We start from the raw sequence: 18,771 nt of genomic DNA, 5'->3' as shown, positions 1-18,771 counted from the left end.
GTAAATAATCCACATTGTTTATAACATTTTTATAGTTGTTTAATTAGAAAAACAATGTGTTCATTACATTGCAGGCATTATTCTCTTTTCTCTGGTATATCACAAGTGTGACTTTTGAGATGGATTCAGTTGTTACAATTTACTATAACAGTGTTGGTAATAATGTCAATAACTTTTCAACTATTAAAGTTTTAGGCACAGATTTCTGTTCTATGAGCTCATCCCACTGTCAAAGTTCCAACACTGTCATTGGTTTTTCTTTACCCTACTCATAATGAATTTTAATGTACTTACACTAAAATCATATTAGTGAAAACATTTCAAGTCGCAGGTCCTTCCATATTAGATTGCTCCACGGCAATGTCACTGGTACACAATCCTCATCCTGCCTGGAAAAATCCCGATGACCACTGAGCCTCATGGCTTCCTTCTCTTCAGCTCACCTGTCACACCTATCTGACAGCTGGCTGCCCCAACAAACATTCACACCAGCCCACAGCCAACCTGTCAGATACAGTCCGTCTTGTGGCAGGCAAACCAGCTGCTTGTAACATTACATACCTATGTGCAGATTAAAGCTATGCAAAATACTTTCACTGAAGCTGCTATCCACACATATACTGCAGCTCGTACGGTCTCTCTTATATTCTGTATACCAATGAGACCAACCACTTTCCCATTAAATTTTAAGTGGCTTCATTTCCCAATAATTGTTTAGTTTGCAATAACAATAAACAAGGCTCAAGGTCAGAGAGAGAGAGAGTGGAAGAGGAGACAGGGGGAGGAGAAAATGGACAGAGAGATGGGACAGAAGGAGATTGGGACGTATATCCAATTCCCATACATATTCAGCAGTTGTGAAGCATTTCCCATTTCACTATCCTTTTATAAATACATTACAATTTTCCCTGTCTGTATCTGCAAGTACGTGGTTTAAGACTGATGTTTACCTTATTGGTGCTCTTTTAGTTGTGTTTACCATTTGAGCCATGCATAAAGTCTTCAAAATGTTTATGAACTCATTTCATCCCCAAGATGTGTTTATAATCATTTCCACAGTTTCCACTAATGGTCAAATACAATAACTGCAACAAAGTGTGCTAGTATGTATTATGTTTATTCCACTATAAAACTGCATAACCTCACAGGAACAAGCAAGATTTGTTAAGAGTGTAAATGTTGTAAAATGATTGGCTGTCCTTTAAATGAAAACAGATGATTGTTCACAAGTGTTGCAAATTTATAAGTGAGGCAAGTCTGTTATACATATTTAATATTTATCATGTTATGAGAAGTATTTTATTTTATCACATTCAGCTTCTTGCCAATGTCAACAAATGCATTCACAGCTTTATCAATTTCATCTTTTGTATGTGCTGCAGATATCTGCACCCGAATCCTAGCTTTGTCTTTTGGCACCACAGGATAACTGAAGCCAATCACATAAATGCCTCTACCTGCAAACAAGCATAGTGATTAGAAATTATAGATAAGTAATGCAGCTACAGCTTACAAACATAAAATAACTACAAATTTCTACTTGGAGAAATAATTGAAGCCATGTCTTGCTACCTAGCTCTGAGAACACTTGCTGACACTGAAACAGTGTCCTAAATTTGTAGCTAGTGATCCAGATCTTTCAGGCATGATGTTAATATAAGATGAAGCTGCAATAGCTTAAGACACAATGATCTTTGTATATTAGTCTGGATCAAATTTTAAAATTTTTTGATCAAACATCAACATTTTTTCCCTAAAAATTTAACGTGACCATTAATCAATGAGCCTTGTTGCTTTTAGTGATGTAGGGCATACGTGACCAATTTTCAACTACTAAAACTTAATACATGCCCCATACATACTAATCTACAGTTTACTTCCATGTACTCTGTTAAAATATGCTGCTGCCAGGACTCTACAGTCTCATTATGAACAGTAAAATGAAAGCTTTCTTTTATGCTAATAATTAATCCCTGAAAATGAATTGTGTTTCTTTACATTAAGAGATACAGAAATTCATAATGTTAATGTAACAGTGCTGCCGTGCAGAGTCAAAGGTAATTTAACAGTGGTTAGTGGAATTTCTCTGAAGACCTAGCTGTCTGATCCAGAAGGTTTTGAGGCCTTTCAAATGCACTGTTTAAATCTTACTCAGAGGGTCTCCAAAACAAACAAACAAACAAATAAATATATAGTACAAAACAGGTGTTCTTTGTACTGACGTAAAAGTAAAGAGAGTGGGAGGTGATAATGTTTAGCAATAGGACATAAACTATGCTCAAATTTGATGAAAAAATTTTGATGGCATTTTTACTTCTTCCCCCATGAACCATGGACCATGGACCTTGCCAAGGTCAAATTGACTCACATTACTCAATGATACAGGTAGCTTAATGACATGTGCAACCTGTATGGAAAGGCCAGACTAATCCATGGGTACTGGAGAGGGACACCAGCCTTTTCAGTAGTTGAAGGGGCAACAGTCTGGATGGTTCCCTGATTTGGACTTGTAATATCAGCTAGCATGACCTTGCTGTGCTGGTACTTCGAACAGATGAAAGCAAAAGGGAAACGTTGCCAAGGCCAAACAAATCTACTATACAGATAAATTATGAGAGCATCCTCTTGGAAAAAATATTCTACAGATAAAATAGTACCAATCCAGATCTCTGGGTATGGACTACTCAGGAGGATGCTGCTTCAGGAGAAACAAAACTGGCATTCTCCAGGTCAGAGCATGGAATATTGTGCCCATTATTTGGGTAGGTAGGTTAGAGAATTTATAAAGGGGAAACGGAATGGCTGAAGTTAGATACAATGAGAATTCCTGAAATACGTTGACTGGAAGGACAAGATTTCTGGTCAGGTGAACATTGATTTACAAATATAAAATCAGATATGAGAAATGCAGGAGTAGGTCTAATAATGCATAAGGAATGCAGTTAAGTTATTATGAACAGAATAGTGAATGAATTATCACAGTGAATGCACAAAGCCAATGTTGACAAGCTCCACAGATACTGAATAGATTGAAATAATGTATGAAGAGATAAAAGAAGTTATTGAGAGAGTTAAGGAAGTGAAGGGGGCTGGAATCAGATAGCAGAGAACGGAAAATAGCAGGACACCAAGAAAAGTAATATTAAGATCATGGAATGTAGTTGAATTCAATCAGGCAGTGCTGAGGGACTTGGATTAGGCAATGAAACACTAAAAGTAGTAGATGAATTGTGCTATTTGGGTAGCAAAATAGCTGACAATGGCCAAAGTGGAGAGCATATAAAATTCAGACTGGCAATAGCAAGATAAGCATTTCTGAAAAAGAAAATTCTGTAACATTTAATATCTGTTTAGTCGTTAGGAAGTTATTTTTGAAGATATTTGTCAGGAGTGTAGCCTTGTATGGAAGTGAAACATGGACAATAAGCACTTCCAACAAGAAGAGAACAGAAGCTACTGAAATGTGGTCTTACAGAAGAATGCTGAAAATTAGATGGGTAAATCGAGTAAAAATGCAGACGTACTGAATCTAATTAAGGAAAAATGAAATTTATGGCACAGTTTGGCTAATTGACATGATTAGTTGAAGGGACACATCTTGTGTCATCATCAAGGAAACGTCAATTTGATACTGGAAGGAAGTGTGAGGAGTAAAAATTGTAGAGAGAGACCACGACTTGAATAAAGTAAGCAAGCTGAAATGGATGTACGTTGTAGTACTTATGCGGAGATGAGGCTTGCACAGGATGGACTAACATGGAGAGGTGCATCAAACCAGTCTTTGGATTGAAAACCAAAAAAACAAAAAAAAAAAAAAAAAAAGAAGCAAAAACCTCTCAAATATTGACAGACAACTGCTACAGTTTGACAGAAGTGATAGCAACTAACTTTTCTGGAAAACTGCTTAAGAGCACTGAGAATTCTTTGCTTGTTCAAAAATGATTGAAAAATTCTCATGATTGATTTCTCCCAACACTGACATCATGTAGTAACAAAATTGTGAACAACTCAGCCTTGAAATTTTAACAGTGTGAATAGCATTAAAATTTTTGCTTCTTATTGAAATATCTTGATTATGTTACTACTAGTTTCAATTGTAAGCCATCTTAAATTTGCTCTAACCTGTCACAAAACTTGCAAGACCTATTGCAGCTCCTAACTGAAATCATCCTAAAACTTCCTGCCAGATTAAAATTGTGTGCCACACCGAGACTCAAACTCAGGACCTTTGCCTTTCATGGGCAAGTTGGTAGAGCACTTGCCTGTGGAAGGCAAAGGTCCTGAGTTTGAGTCTCAGTCTGGCACACAGTTTTAATCTACCAGGAAGTTTCATATCAGGTATCTGCTGCAGAGTGAAAATTTCATTCTGGAATCATCCTAAAACCTTGAATTTTTTCGTATCTTGAGCTCAAATTGTGCACAAATTAGTTTTAATTCATCAAAAGGAATATTTGTGGAAAGTTTAATTCAGATTGAAGATGATCATGTGGGTATTACTGGTCTAGGTGGTGCAGAAAAACTATATAGCTGTTCTGAATATGTTTTAGTTTTGATGTCTTTTGGCTGTATGTACAATTCCTCTGTGTGTGGATTTTTTAAGTTAGGGAAATCACCAATTCTTGTTTTCAGTTGTGAGTCAAAGATATTGAAGAAGTATTCCAGACATTTCTGGTCATCCATTCTTTGTACGTGGGTGTAAAATCAAAGTCTGCATTAACACATAGTGTTCATAATTTATTATTTTTTAATATGTTTATTTTTGATATTTTTTTGTAGGTACCATTTTTATTATTTTGGTCTAGTCTATTGTACAAGATCTTTCATTTCTTTTCATTGAAATTTCTCTAATAATCATGTATCAAGAGGCTAAGAGACACAACTACAAATAGACAAGATGGTTTTTGTGACAGAATTGTAATAATAAATTATAGTTCACAAGGAAACGAACTTTTAACTGTAAATGTTTTGTGTAGTTTGCAAAACTACCTCCAGTGTTATGACTCTTATTTTCAATGCTTCATCATCTAGCCCATTTGCTATAAACCATTTTATTAGTATTTAAAGCTGCCGTCATTATGGCTATGTCATCTGCAAAAGTAAGCAATCTATTTCCACACCATCCTCTGTAATCTTGTTCCTTTTGCTACTCATGTCTTATTTTTTCCAGTACATGCTGAGCAAAAGTGCCAAGATTCTGTATCTGTGACAAACTCATCTTTTAATTTCAAAAGGATTAGAAAAAGCTTTAATCTTGGACTTGATGTTAGTCAAGATTACCCTTATATATTGTCATAGTTACTTGTCTCCCATTTTCTTCCATTATGTTGAATGTAGTAAATCATATCCAATGGAGTCATATGCCCTTTTAAAATTTTCAAATACAGATACATACTGAAACTTGCTGGCAGATTAAAACTGTGTGCCAGACTGGTACTCGAATCTGGGACCTTTGCCTATTGCTGCCAAGTGTTCTACTGTCTGAGCTATCCAAGCATAGCTCACAAGCCACTCTCACAGTCCTAATTCCTTCAATATGCATCTCCTACTTTCGAAAAAAGTTTGGAGGAGGTCTTCTATGAAGTTCTGGAGGTGGGAAATCAGGTACTGGTGGAAGTAGGGCTTTGATGGATGATTGTCAGTTGTACTTGGATAGCTCAGTCAGAAGAGCACTTTTTTGTGAAAGGCAGAGGTCTCAGGTTCCAGTCTATGTCCAGAACACACTTTAAATCTGCCAGTAAATTTCAAATCAGTGTACAATCCACTGCAGAATTAAAAATCAATATAAACACATATTGTCTTCCCTCAGTGTAAATAATGTTGTTTCCTCATGCAGTATGTGTTCATTGTTGATCGACCTGCTCAAAATTTTTCTTTAATTTTTCCCTGTTTATGTCTGTCTTCTTTTCATAGTCATTTTTAAGTGAACAGTTACAGAATTATGTATGTTGCTGAGAATAAAGAGATACCACAATGATTATTCACCTCTGTAGTATTTCCATTTCTATACAGAAGGCAAATGAAGGTTAATTTCCAGTCATCTTCTACGTCTTCTTCCTCTCTATTGCTTCTTAGAAGAAATAGTGGACAAAACCCATACACAAAAAAATAAGAAACTGATACTTTGAAGTGCCATTTGGCAAAAGCTATTTATCATACACAACTGAAAGAATCTAGATGAATGGACGACATAAATAGTTAACATTTTATTCCATTTTATAGTATTAGTTTTATGTGTATTTGATGAAAAATAAACATCAAAATTTGCCATTCTTGTAAATTTTAATGACTAGAGCACTGTGAGTATTTATGTCACGGTCTTATGGTCACGTTTAAACTTTGGCGATTTAGCAAAGATACTTTATCACCTGTTATCCCACACATTTAGCAATTGCCAGTTAACTAAGTGCTATGCAACATGTGAAAGTACAGAACTGACTGCAGTTTCACTGCTTTATTACTTTGTGCATTTTCCTTTTTGCATACACTCATCATATAAAAAAATGCCCTTTATTATAATATACAAAGCCTTCCACTTAAAACACACTTTCCTGGCTTATGTTAAGGAAATCTCTTTCTATCTCTCTCTCTGTATAGGGAGAGAGAGAGAGAGAGGGAGAGAGAGAGAGAGAGAGAGAGAGAGAGAGAGAGAGATAGAGATAGAGATTTCCTTAAAATAGAAAAATAGAGAGAGAGAGAGAGAGGAAGGGTCAGTGTGTGTGTGTGTGGGGGGGGGGAGTAAAGATTAAGGAATGACTAGGATGAACAGACATAGGCAGAGGGTATATGCTGCTAACAAACATCCTGTTTTGAGCATGGTCTACAACACAACAGTGATGACCTCAGTGCTTGCCTCACCACATGTGCCATCTGTATTCTTCCCCCAGATGCCAGTTTCTCAGAACTCCACAAGTGGGAACAGGTGTTTCAACATGTCCTTGTTTCTCACTACCCCCTGGCCTTAATACACATTAATTATGTTCTTTAAATTCTTTGGTCCCAGCATTTATTCTCAGTAACTATTTCTTTTTTCATTCCCTTTTAGTTTTCTATAACTTTTATCTTCTAACATGTCTATTTTCCCCTTCACCCATTTATACTACCTATAATGCACTTAGCTTTCCACACTTGTTAGCTATTGCACAATGTTTTTCAGGAAATCTCTGTCTTGCTTATGACTTTACCTTCTACCTTTAAGCTCTCAAGCATAAAGGAAATCAAATCTTTCAGCAATAAAATTGGAGATAGATTTGAAAGATGATTATTCTCAAGTCCTCAGATAGTCAAATTGAACAGGTGAAAATACAATTTATATATGCTCCACTTTTAGATGTACTGCTTATTTCAAAAATGTTTTGCTTCCAATGTGAATTTGTGGAAAAATGCATATATTCTGTTATTAATAATAAAAATACGTACACAACATTTGTTCTGCAAATATAGTTGCAAGTTTAGCATCACCTAACATGACAGGGCAGATAGGATGATTCTCCCCAGCAATTGTGAATCCTGCTTTAGTCATTGCAGAACGGAATCTCTCTGTATTCTTCTGAATACGTTCAGTGAATGAGCTGTCATTGATAAGCAAATCCAGTGCCTGAAACATAAAAAGCCCTTGATTATTTCTGCTGTCATTCAAAGCTTAATATCATTATGAAATAAAGGTTTTGCTCAGTTTCTTATATAACAAATTGCCACAGACTCCTTGACATTTGAGTAACGTAGTGATGGTTTGCTGTGTTACAATTATTATTGATAACTAATGAATTTAATTTTTAGCTACATTATAGTGTTCTATGAGCTGTGAGATAATTCAGCACACAATAAATTATAAGAATATTGCTATTAATTGTTGTCAGAAGGAAATTAATACAAACACAATAGAAAATTTAGGAAGAAAAGAAGCTGAAATAATAATAATGGAAATTCCTAGGTGGAGCAGTATGTAAAATAAGAAAAAGGTAACCACTCACTTGTGGAAATAGAAGTATGCATTTTGGTGTCTGTATAGCTGTGTATGCAAAGGTACACTTTTCCTAGAAAAAAAGCTAGTTCTTGAAAGCTAGTGTGAACACTGTTTTCTGTTATGCGTTTCTATGTTCCATGCATCAATCTGCTCTAGGTGAGTGGTTGCCATTCCTTTATTTTCTGAACTGAAATCTGAAATAATTTAACTGTGTAGTTACTTTTGTGTAGCCAGAAAAAACTGCTCAACTTGTATTACATAAGAGCCTTCTGATGATTTGTGTTTTTTTCAGTAACAAAGTGTTGTTGAAATGGTTTATTTGTTTTTAGCTCTTAAGAAAATACATGCATCCACAAGCAGGAAACACACAATCATGCAGTACTTTGTGGAGATCCGTGGATTACACAGGCCAATGATGGAAAACCTTTTTTGCTGAAAATACCTTATTCTTATGTTTTTTAGGGTGGGATATCCAAATATGATACTTAATAAACTGTATTACCCACCATTTCTTCACATTTTACAGTTAAATTTATTAAATTAAGCGATTTTTAAAGAATTTAAGAGCTTTTATATAGTTAAAATAATTTAAAAATGAGGTGTAATGAATGTAGATGACGTTGGTAGCACTGCTGAAAAATATTTGCTGGCAAAAACAGGTTGATTCTATTTTTTTGTTAACAGAGAGTGTTTTGTTTACTGTTACCCTAACCTCACTTTCCCATTTCCTGTACATATGCTCAGCACAATGTCTAATTGTGGTTGTAAAAACTCTGCTGACAGTTTTTGTTATATTTGTGGTGAATTTGTGATTAAAAAAACACCAAAGAAACATCAAAGACTTTGTGAAAAAGGTTTATGTGTCAAACTTTAGATCTAAACTTGGTGATCAAGAAAAATCTTGGGCACCGCATAAGGTATGTTATGTGTATGATCTGAGGAAATGGTCCAAAAAGGAGAAAAAAGCCTTTAAATTTGCTTTTCCTAAGATATGGAGGGAGCCAAGAAATCATTCTGATGATTGCTACTTTTGTGGTGTTGATGTTACTGGTCATAATTTGAAAAACAAAAAGGTAATAAGCTATCCTAACCTTTCATCCGCCATCCGACCAGTAGAGCATGATGTAGATTTTCCAGTTCCTGAACCACCAGATGATTTAAATTCTATTCCAACAGAAGTATTTTCTGATGTACAATGTGATTTAGATGAACCAGATGATGATGCATTCCATTGTAATACAGAAAGTCTAGAGCCCAAATTGCTTACTCAGACCGAGCTTAATGATTTGGTTAGGGATCTGGGCTTAACGATAGAAAAAGCTGAATTGCTTGACTCTAGATTAAAAGAAAAGAACTTATTGGCAGTTGGAAGCAGCATATACATGTGTAGAAAGAGAGAGCAGCAATTTTCAAACTTTTTTCAACAAGAAGGTGATTTAGTGTACTGCTCAGACATTCCCGGTCTGATGAATGAGTTTGGTATTGAATACAAAAAGGAAGACTGGATAGTTTAAAGGCTATTTTATTACACAATGGTAACATGTATGACTCTATACCTGTTGGACATTCTGTACATATGAAAGAAAGCTATGAAAACCTATAAATAGTGCTAAATAAAATAGGCTATTCTGCTCATAGTTGGATGATATGTGGTGATCCAAAAGTAACGTGCATGCTCCTTGGCCAGCAAGGTGGCTTCAGGAAATTTCCATGTTTCTTGTGTGAATGGGACAGTAGAGCTAGGGATCGTGCAGAAAGAACTGGCCTGTGAGGTAGTCTTTAAAACCTGGTGAGAAGAACATCCTACACAAAAACCTTGTAGATCCTAAAACGTACTCCTACCACCTCTACATATAAAGTTAGACCTAATGAAACAGTTTGTAAAGGCTCTGCCTAAAGATGGACCATGTTTTAAGTATCTCTGCCACAAGTTTCCACACCTTTCAGAAAATAAACTAAAAGAAGTCATCTTTGTCAGACCTAACATTAGAAAATTGATATAAACTCTGACTTCACAATGACCTTAAGTGAGAAAGAAGCATGGGTGTCATTCAAGCAAGTCATAACAAAGTTCTTAGGACATGAAAAAGACCCAGAATACGTTTCTATTATAGCTACAATGTTAAAGAAGTTTAAAACTTTAGGTTGTTTAATGAGCCTGAAAGTTCACTTTTTAAACAGCCACCTTGATTACTTCCCAGACAATATGGGAGATGTTAGTCAGGAGCAAGGAGAGCATTTTCACCAGGACATGAAAGTGATGGAAAAATGCTACCAAGGCCGCTGGAATACCAACACGATGGGAGACTACTGTTGGTCACTTCACCGAGAAGTTCAGCAAGTGACTCATCAAAGAAAAAGAAGCTTCAAAGGAAAAAACAGAAAGAAAATACAAACCAATTCCAGCTGACAAGTGAAACCTCTATTAACACATATCGTTGTTTTAAGTAGCTTACTGTAAATATAAACTATGCTTCTGTTGTAACAAAGCGTTTCATTAATTTCCTCATTTACCGTATAGTGTAGGATTTTTATACTATATAATAAAAAGCATATTGCTTCAAAACTATGGGTGATACAAAAAAACTGAGGTTAGATTTGGATTCAGCTTATAAATATCTATAAAGATCAGCTATCAAAGAAAAAAAGTTTTTAAAAAAAAATTTTTCGTTGGCCTTTGTTACAAAAGCTCATTGAGAACATTGAATCAGATCATACAAAAAGTACTTTTTCACTAAATTGCTCTCAAATTATGAATGTATTATTCATTCCTTATGAGTGTTCTACATAATGTTTTCTTCTTCATAATCTGAAATTTATGGAATATATGAAAGCAGCAGCTAAAAGCAGGAACGAAAGAAGGAAATCAAAACTGACAATAGATATGTTACAAAGAAGAATTGGGTGAAAGCTGAAGCAGTGAATTAAAATTTGTGCAGCAGCTGGGACTTGACCCAGATCTCTTGCTTACTAGGTAGATATGCTGACAACTGCACCACTGTAGCACTGTGGCTACCACACCTGTACAGACTACCCTAGCTCAATGCCCTCCCAAACACAAACTCCAATTCACACCTTGAGCCCATTTTCCTCTTCTTTAAATCACTAGTATTTCTGAGACTCTCTGACACTGGAATAGCACCCCAGCTTTGTATGTAATGGTGAAATATTGCCTCTACATCAGGCAAACACTGAAACACCAAAGAAACTGGTACAGGCTTGCGTATTCAAATACAGAGATATGTAAACAGGCAGAATATGGTGCTGTGGTCAGTGGCGGCTATATAAGACAACAGGTGCTGGTGCAGCCGTTAGATCAGTTACTGCAGCTACAATGGCAGGTTATCAAGATTTAAGTGAGTTTTAACGTGGTGTTATAGCTTTATGCCTTGCCTGGGCCCGTCAACACTGACATTGGACTGTTGATGACTGGAAACATATTGCCTGGTCAGATGAGTCTCGTTTCAAATTGTATCAAGCGGATGGACGTGTATGGGTATGGAGCAAACCCATGAATCCATAGAACCTGCATGCCAGCAGGGGAATGTTAAAGCTTATGGAGGCTCTGTAATGGTGTGGAGCTTATGCAGTTGGAGTGATATGGGACCCCTGATATGTCTAGATATGACTGATAGGTGACATGTACATAAACATCCTGTCTGATCACCTGCATCCTTTCATGTCCATTGTGCATTCTGATGGACTTGGGCAATTACAAAAGGACAATGCGACATCTCACATATCAGAATTGCTACAGAGTGGCTCCACAAGCACTCTTCTGAATTTAAACACTTCTTCTGGCCACCAAACTCCGCAGACGTGAACAATATTGAGCATATTAGGGAAGCCATGCAATGCACTGGTCAGAATAAATCTTCACCTCCTCATACTCTTACGGATTTATGGACAGCCCTGCAGGATTCATGATGTCAATTCCCTCCAATACTACTTCAGACATTAATTGAGTCCATGCCATGTCATATTGCAACACTTCTGCATGCTCACGGGGACCCTACACGATATTAGACAGGTGTACGAGTTTCTTCAGCTCTTCAGCATAGATGATCTATTGATCTGATAGAATTACATTTTCCTGGAGACATATGAGTCTCATCAACTTCATCTTCAATAAGGATAGAAGCTGAAGCAATGAATTAAAATTTGTGCCGTGGCTGGGACTTCAGCCTGGGCCTCTTGCTTATTAGGTAGATGTGCTAACCACTACATACCACCACCATAAAGTTGAGACTCACATGTCTCCAGGAAAATTGAGGAGGATTGATTGAGGCAAGATTAGAAAATACTCAGTAACAAATTACTACCCACAGAATTTCAATATTTGTTGTTATTACAAATGTTTCAGTTATAAGCAGAAGTACTCCAGCCTTTATTTATATTTGCAGAATGATGGTAGAATAGGAACATGAAACACAGTACATTTCATAAACCATTTTCTGATTTACAAGTATCTTAGCAAATCCTCTAAAAGCATTATATTGGCACAGTCGCCTTGAGGCAAATGAAATCAGTTATGTATTCAAACAAATTTGATGAATTAAGTATCCATGTAAAAGTTTTTTTCTTAAGTTCACCAGTTACCCTTTCATTTCCTTTACAACATTCTACCACTTTGTTATTATCCTTTTACTTCTTAAATGCCGATGGGCACTAAGTCTCTGCACAAGGCAATATACTTACTGAACTTGAGAGTCTGATGAAGTTATATTTCTTGGTCAGAGCTTTTCCATTTAGGATTTGTGTAGCCTGATGGGAAATAGCTCTCTCTAATAACAGTATCACATTTCTGAAATGCTTTGCCAATAGCAAGATACATTATGTAAATTGGATATCTTTTTGCATATGGACTAAAAACACTTTTTCAAATGAGTCCTCTACTGGAATGAGATTTTCGCTCTGCAGCGGAGTGTGCGCTGATATGAAACTTCCTGGCAGATTAAAACTGTGTGCCCGACCGAGACTCGAACTCTTGGTTTTCTGTTACTGTTATTAATACACCTTTGGACAGATGCTCTCCATGAGCTTGTTGAGAGAATGGTGTTTCTCTCATACAGAATAGCAATGATGTTAGGAGTGTTTTTATTTGCTGTATTGGAAAATATTGCATTCCTACAAGCAACTATGGAATGAAAAGTTGACTTAGATAAAATCCTACAGAACTGAATAACCCTTCCTCAGTAGAAACTGCTCACCAACTACACATAAATTGTTGCCCACCAAAAGCAGATATGACAGCAAACAGATAAAAAAATAACTAGTAAGTTAATGCAAGCAACAGTTTCTAAACAATAGATGACAATTGGCAGGTGACAATTGGCAGGTGACAATGAGCAGTGCAGTACTCAGGGCTGGCTTTTTGTGCACCACCTTGTACAATGGAAGGACAGATGGTGACTCACACATTACCCCAGCATATTACGATCCACTCCATAGGCTCATAGGATACTTTGAGATTGAGGGCTTCTATTTTCTGTTGTTCCAACACAATGCCTGACTGTGGTCAATGAATTATGCACAGAGCTGACAATCACAAAGAACTCAGCTTAAGAGCCCCAGGTTCACTAATCCCTTACCCGACTTAAGTGGGATAAGTTTCCTGAGAAGCTCACAATGTAGCAAAGATTTGGAGACACACATAGCTTATTGAATGATACAGTTGTGTGCAACCCATAATGACCTCCCCCTCCCCCACCTATTTGATATTGTCATAGTCATGTATGTTATTACCTGGTATGTCTATCACATTAACAAGAATCAGTCCTGTAGTCATCTAATGTATATACAGAAAAATTAATTACCTTAACTGCAGCACCAACAACAGCTGGTGGCATTGAGTTGGAAAAAAGGTACGGCCGGCTACGCTGTCTTAGGATATCAATCAACTCCTTAGGACCTGTTGTGTATCCTCCTGCAGCTCCACCGACTGCCTTTCCCAGTGTAGATGTGATAATGTCTATTGCTCCCATCATGCCGTAGAATTCCTCAGTTCCCCTGAAAGGAAGACTTTTTATTTAATTTCAGATAAAATTGAAAATATGATTGATAATTATGACATTATATGAGGGTTAATGTAATGTTACTTGAAGAATAGTTTTTACTGTTCAAGTTAAATAGTGTTTCAGATTTGCTGTTGTAAAATAAACCATACTAACCATACATTTTTGCAAATACAAGGTGTTTGCTTCTTTATTTCCTTTCTCTCTGTTAAATAAGCATATTAAAAAATGAAAGGCCAAAAAATTTTAAACAGGCAACAATAATGAGGCAAGCCACCCAGTAACCAATATTGAAACAAAAAGAACACTACAGATAAAGTTAAAATAAAATAATTGTTATGCACTCACATTCCCTCTTTCTGCAACTTTTCAGCCAATGTGACTTCTCTGATTTGAGGGAAATTTTCCAGGTATCTACATTTTATCAGACATTTAGATCAACCAGCAGATCAAACTAAGGTCTTCAATACTACACTATTTTGCAGCCCCAATAAAAGCTCAAAAAGGCCTACAGTTGCAAAAAATTATGAGAAAAATACTACACTAAAATATGCCAGTTCAGACTATTGTCCCAACTGACAATTGCAAAATTTAGGATGTAATTAGTGTGAAAACATTTGAGTGCCTTTTTTCACTTTGAAAAGTCAGAAATGAACACTAAATTCGTTTTATAAGAATACTTTCACTCACTTCCCTCTAAAACAAACCAGCAATTTGGTATATCCATAGAGAATTAGTCACACACATATGAAATACTCTCTCCAACAACTTCTCAAATTTTAATTCTACCAAACCTGAGCTCCACATTCACGCTGAGACTTGAAACACAGCAGTGTGTAATAAAACCATTTGTTGTAATTCTACTCCTTGGATAACTATTTTTTTCTTTTCTATTCTATACTGGTATTATTCTTGAACAGCTACAGGAAGAACTCTTCCCTCTAATATAGGTTATATATGAAAATGAGGAGCTCCCTACAGACTTGTAACAGATTTGTAACAGTACCAATATCAGAGAAAGCATCTGCCAACAGATGTGAATGATATAGGACTCTCAGTTTGGTAACACATGCCTCCAAGATCTTGGCCTTTACCATTCTAAAGAGGACTGAAGGTGGGATGGAAGTGATAATCATGGGCAATGAATTTGGATCTAAGCAATGTGTTGGCACATGAGAGCCAGTACTCAGTTTATGACTGATACTTGAGAAAAGACGAAAGAAGGCCCAGGACATACACATTAGCTTAGTTGATTTAGAAAAGCATTTGAAAGGGTAGACTGGTGACAGCTTTCTGATATGCTGAAAGACAGTGGCATAAAGTATAAAGACACACGACTAATGAAGAGACTGTTTAGAGAAGAGGTATCTCTAGTAAGATGTGGAGAACATAAAGAAGAAGCTACTATTGAGCAGGTTGTAAGACAGAGCTTCACACTCTCTCCTGTCTTGTTCAGTAAATACATTCAGAGGGCAATAGATGAAATCAGAGAGAGCTAGGAGACATGGGAGGAACTAAAATCCATGGTAAGAAAATAGACTTGCTGAGATTTGGTGATGATATCACAGTGTTAAGTGAAGATACAGAAGAATTAGAAGAGATGGTGGCCAACGACCTTCAGATCTTCCTATAACAAGAAAATCAATAAATCTATAACAAAAATCTTAGTGTGTAGTAAACAAAAACTGAGGCAACTGTGGTGCACCATGGGCCATAGATGACAAGGATGAACTATGGCTGCAGGGATGTGCATGGGCAAATAGATGTGCAACTGCTGAGCAACTGACTGCCTAGATGAACCAAGCAGCTACCAACAGTGTCTCCTCAATGACCATTCAGTGAGCATTGCTACATGTGGCCCTTCACAGCATATGCCTGGTTTATGCCCCTTTAGTGGCTACTGTTCATTGGGGATGAAGGCTGAAATTTGCATATTGTAACCAGATATTCAAAGAGTGGCGACAGGCGGCCTTTTCCGATGAAGCACGTTATGCTCCACTGGACGCATGGGTGTTGGCTTTAATGACACAGAGGAAGGAGTTTTATTGTCTGGAAATTTGCTTTCATGAGATTGATGGGTGATCTCATCATTCTGGAAAGCACAGTGGATCAATACATCTATCTTGGGGACCATTTCCACCCCTCCATGCAGTTTTTTCTCCTTGGCACACTTGCAACTACCAGCAGGGCAGTGTAATACATCACACAGCCTGCAGTGTATGTGCATGGTTTGAAGAGTACTAGGAGGTTACTGTACTCCCCTAGCCACCATACTCCCCAGATTTAGATCCAAACAAGAATGTGTGAGAACTCTTCAATCAGGCTGTTCTCACCATGGATGCTCATCTGAGAAATGTAATACAACTTTTCATGGCACTCCACATTCCTGTCAATACCTTCCAGAACCTTACTGACTCTCTTGCAGCATGCCTCATGCTGCCAAAGATGGTTAATCAGGCTTTGGACAGTTAGTCACATTAATGTGACTGGACAATATATGTCAGATGGATGGTTGAAGAAGGATATTATTAGCCAAATCCACCAGGAAATATCTGCTTTTAACAAGAGAAGAAACCTTTATATGTCCAGCTGCATAGACAAACATCTCAGGATAAACATCATAAAGATGTTCATTTGGAGTGTGTTGGTGCATTAAAGTGGAACATGGATGCTTGGAGAAGCAGAGAAATTCAGAATAATAGCTTCCAAGATGTGCTGCTGACACAGAATGCTAGGGTACACAAGATATCAAATGAAGAGGTGCTCCACAGAGTGGACAAAGAGATCCCATGTGTCTTGAAGCTCATCCAATACAGGGGGAACACAAGGGTCAGCCATCTGCTGAGGTATGATGGTGTCATTAAAAGTATTACTGAAGGGCAGAACACAAGAAAGAGAAATAATTCAATGATATCATGGAGATACCAGCTACATCACCTATACTACACACATGAGGCACACAGAAGACAGAAAAGCATGGTGAGCTGTGGCTAACCAACCTGATGGTTGAAGACCTAAGAAGAGTCTAGCTGATATTTCAGTAAAGTTCATTATTCATGAGTTTCTTTGAATTCTGCTAATGCCACTAGTATAATTAGTTTTTCAGTAAAAATATTCTTTTAAAAGAAATCTTTAACTTAACATGTTCAGAAATCAGTGCTCAGAAAAATATTATGAGCTAATAATTATTTGCTTTCAAAAGGACATAGCTTATTTGAAAGCCCTGATTTCACTCTTTCAGTAAACATTCTTCTTTGTATGAAAACTCATTTGTTAAAAAGTTATTCATAATTAAGTTTCTGACATACACAAAATATTTTTGTTAATTGGACCTCTAGGCGTGTTTAATTCTGAGAACTGATGTTATAATTTTGTTTCCCTCATTTTTCTGAACTATAAAATACCTTTGGTTATGAAAATAATGTGTTAATTTAAAAAATTAAGCAAATTGAAAGAATTACAAACCTGAAAAATTACATGGAGCTCAATAAATCCCTGCAGTACTGCACAAGGTATGAATAAAATTGTATAATCACTATGTTAATTGTCCACTTATCTATCACATGGATAAAAGAAATTATTACTTTGTTTTCTGTAATGTCATTGCCACTAATTTTGACATTATTCCTTTTATAGAACTATGTTTTTACAGATTTCACTAAATTTGATGCACTTGTCTGTAAGTACAACAACTGAGTAATAAGTCTGGCAGTCTGCACCTAACAATAATCCTCCTAAAACCTCTGTGTCAGAGTCCACTATTAGCAATCTTTATGTTAGTGTCTCAGTGTAAAAATTGATGGTTTGCACTCGTTAATAAACATTTTAATCTCAAGATCACTAATATGTGGAGACCTTTATGTTACAATCAGTAAAGGTAAATGTTCTCAGAACTTATTTCAATAGTCCAGCTATAAATGTCCATATAACTTCTATGTGTTAATGTGTCAGTAAAGCTCCAGTGGCTCACTCTGAGAGCTGCTTATGACTCAGTTTTCTTTCAGATGGCATTTTGTGAAAATCTATCATTTGTAGAGACAAGAGCGATGACTTCACTGTAGGAATGTGTACTAATGAATCTACCACTGTTTAGAGTTCATCCAGTGTAGTTGATAACTTGGTTCATTTGAACTATAAAAATAGTTGATAGAAGAAGCTGACCATTATCATTATGGATGTTTGCACTAATAAATGTGAAATAATCTCAATTTTAAATCACAAGTGGCATGTCCATTGTTAAACTATTGAGTTACAACTCCAACCAGTTTCAGATAATGAGACTTCAAAATTTCAGCATTACTGAAGAACAGCACAGTATAACAAGGTCAGTAACTTTACATATTCAAGACTCACCTTGCCATCATCATGGTGTTTACAAACTAAAATATTACCCACTATTTTAGAGACTCCTAAAAATCACTTCTGTTTACCTCTGTCTTATGTTTTCACACTCATAACTTCCACTTGCACAAAATTCTTGTAACCACAACTGCGAGTTATAGTCCTGCAAGACACTTCTGCTGTATCACTAATTCTTAGGCAGAAACAAACAGATTTAATCAACCATATCATTCCATAAGAACAGTCATGAGAGACTCATCAATGAAGGAAGAAGGTTGCTTATAAATGAGTTTACACATCAGCTGAATGTTGCTGCTTGTGGTACTCCAACTGCTTCTGTAGGTCTTTTCAGAAGTGGACCTTTTGTCCTTTCATTTATTTATTTGTGTTTTGTATAACCCAACTTGAAGAAGATCCTTCACAAAGAGGTAAGAGGCCAGGAATGGACTGACT

General features: G+C 36.4%; 1 protein-coding gene across 1 annotated transcript in view; it reads right to left on the bottom strand.

Annotated features, from left to right (window-relative positions):
- Positions 1 to 1,219: 1,219 nt before the first annotated feature.
- LOC124794617 (2-amino-3-ketobutyrate coenzyme A ligase, mitochondrial) overlaps positions 1,220 to 18,771 on the bottom strand; it is a 54,764-nt gene continuing 37,212 nt past the window's right edge. Inside the window, exons 6-8 of the mRNA XM_047258108.1 lie at positions 13,780 to 13,972; positions 7,417 to 7,594; positions 1,220 to 1,457 (exon numbers count right to left, since the gene is read on the bottom strand). Of these exons, the coding sequence (XP_047114064.1) occupies positions 1,300 to 1,457; positions 7,417 to 7,594; positions 13,780 to 13,972 (529 nt within the window). The 3' untranslated portion in view covers positions 1,220 to 1,299. The remainder of the gene's footprint in view (positions 1,458 to 7,416; positions 7,595 to 13,779; positions 13,973 to 18,771) is intronic.

This window comes from Schistocerca piceifrons, chromosome 4 (assembly GCF_021461385.2).
Source record: "Schistocerca piceifrons isolate TAMUIC-IGC-003096 chromosome 4, iqSchPice1.1, whole genome shotgun sequence".
NCBI lineage: Eukaryota > Metazoa > Arthropoda > Insecta > Orthoptera > Acrididae > Schistocerca > Schistocerca piceifrons.
The sequence above is the reverse complement of the archived record's forward strand: the minus strand, read 5'-3'. Positions and strand labels throughout refer to the sequence as shown.